The sequence below is a fragment of the Berghia stephanieae genome, chromosome 9 (genome assembly GCF_034508935.2).
Source record: "Berghia stephanieae isolate SIO BIC M18660-M18661 chromosome 9, UCSD_Bste_1.3, whole genome shotgun sequence".
Taxonomy (NCBI): domain Eukaryota; kingdom Metazoa; phylum Mollusca; class Gastropoda; order Nudibranchia; family Aeolidiidae; genus Berghia; species Berghia stephanieae.
In genome coordinates, this window is record NC_088368.1 from 18,713,662 (window position 1) to 18,714,577 (window position 916).

A 916-nucleotide genomic window follows, 5' to 3' on the forward strand; every position below is an offset into this window, starting at 1 on the left:
TATCAGTTAGAACTGAAATGAACTTCACCAAATTGAATACAATGGGTCAAAAAGAAATAAATGTCACGAAAACCGGTCTCGGTGGATGCAGTGTTGAGGTAAACATTAAAAGGCTTGCATATCAACCAGATAAATTGTATACAGAAATAGAATTTCCAATAAAGAAGCTGCCATGTGTATGTCCCGATCCTCCACAAAAAATGATGCCATCAAGTGATTCTGCACGGGAAATGACGAGTCTCTTAAAGAACATGACATCGCCAAAAAATGGCTCATCCGTCCAAAACAAACTCTGCCCTTGTGGATGTGCTACTGCAAACATTGACTTTAACCCAACGCCGGAAGTTCTTGCTGGCATTGTCTCCAAAATCCAAAAGGAACTCAAAGTTGACACCCAAAAATTGTCCTCGAGAAAGAACAAGAAAGTGTCTGCTAAAGACAGTCGTACTGAGAGTAAAGCTATAGGTATCGTTGGAGGGATATTGTGTGTGCTGCCTCTTTGTTTGCTGGTCGCCATGGATATGGCACGTCTCTTCAAATACATTGCAGCATATTTCAAAGGCAACACACGAAGAATACACCCACTAACTAATACATGACGATCCTCTCATAACGGTAGCATGTCAAGTCAACTTTGTCATGGTCTCAAGTGAGTAAAGAGCTACTCGACTATGCATAAAGATATATGTAGAATGAGGCCCCAGAATTTACTAGTTACTAGAAATGAAAAAACAATTAACGATTTGTTTACAATGAAATAAAAATAATGATGAAATTTAATTAAAAGAGATAAACAGTGATCGTGGTAGTTACAAATAGAGATATGAATACTTTACGTAACTTATGATAATATATCAGGTTCATAAGTTTACGTTTCCAGGCAGTTGATGGGCTTGGATGATCTATTCCTCTGATA

At 37.9% G+C, this 916-nt stretch overlaps 1 protein-coding gene across 1 annotated transcript in view; it reads left to right on the plus strand.

The window, feature by feature from the left end:
- The window catches only part of LOC144979157 (secretory phospholipase A2 receptor-like), a 5,530-nt gene extending 4,931 nt beyond the window's left edge, over positions 1-599 (plus strand). Inside the window, exon 3 of the mRNA XM_078925762.1 lies at positions 1-599. This exon is cut by the window's left edge and continues 756 nt beyond it. Coding sequence (XP_078781888.1) covers positions 1-599 — 599 coding nt within the window.
- Positions 600-916: the final 317 nt, after the last annotated feature.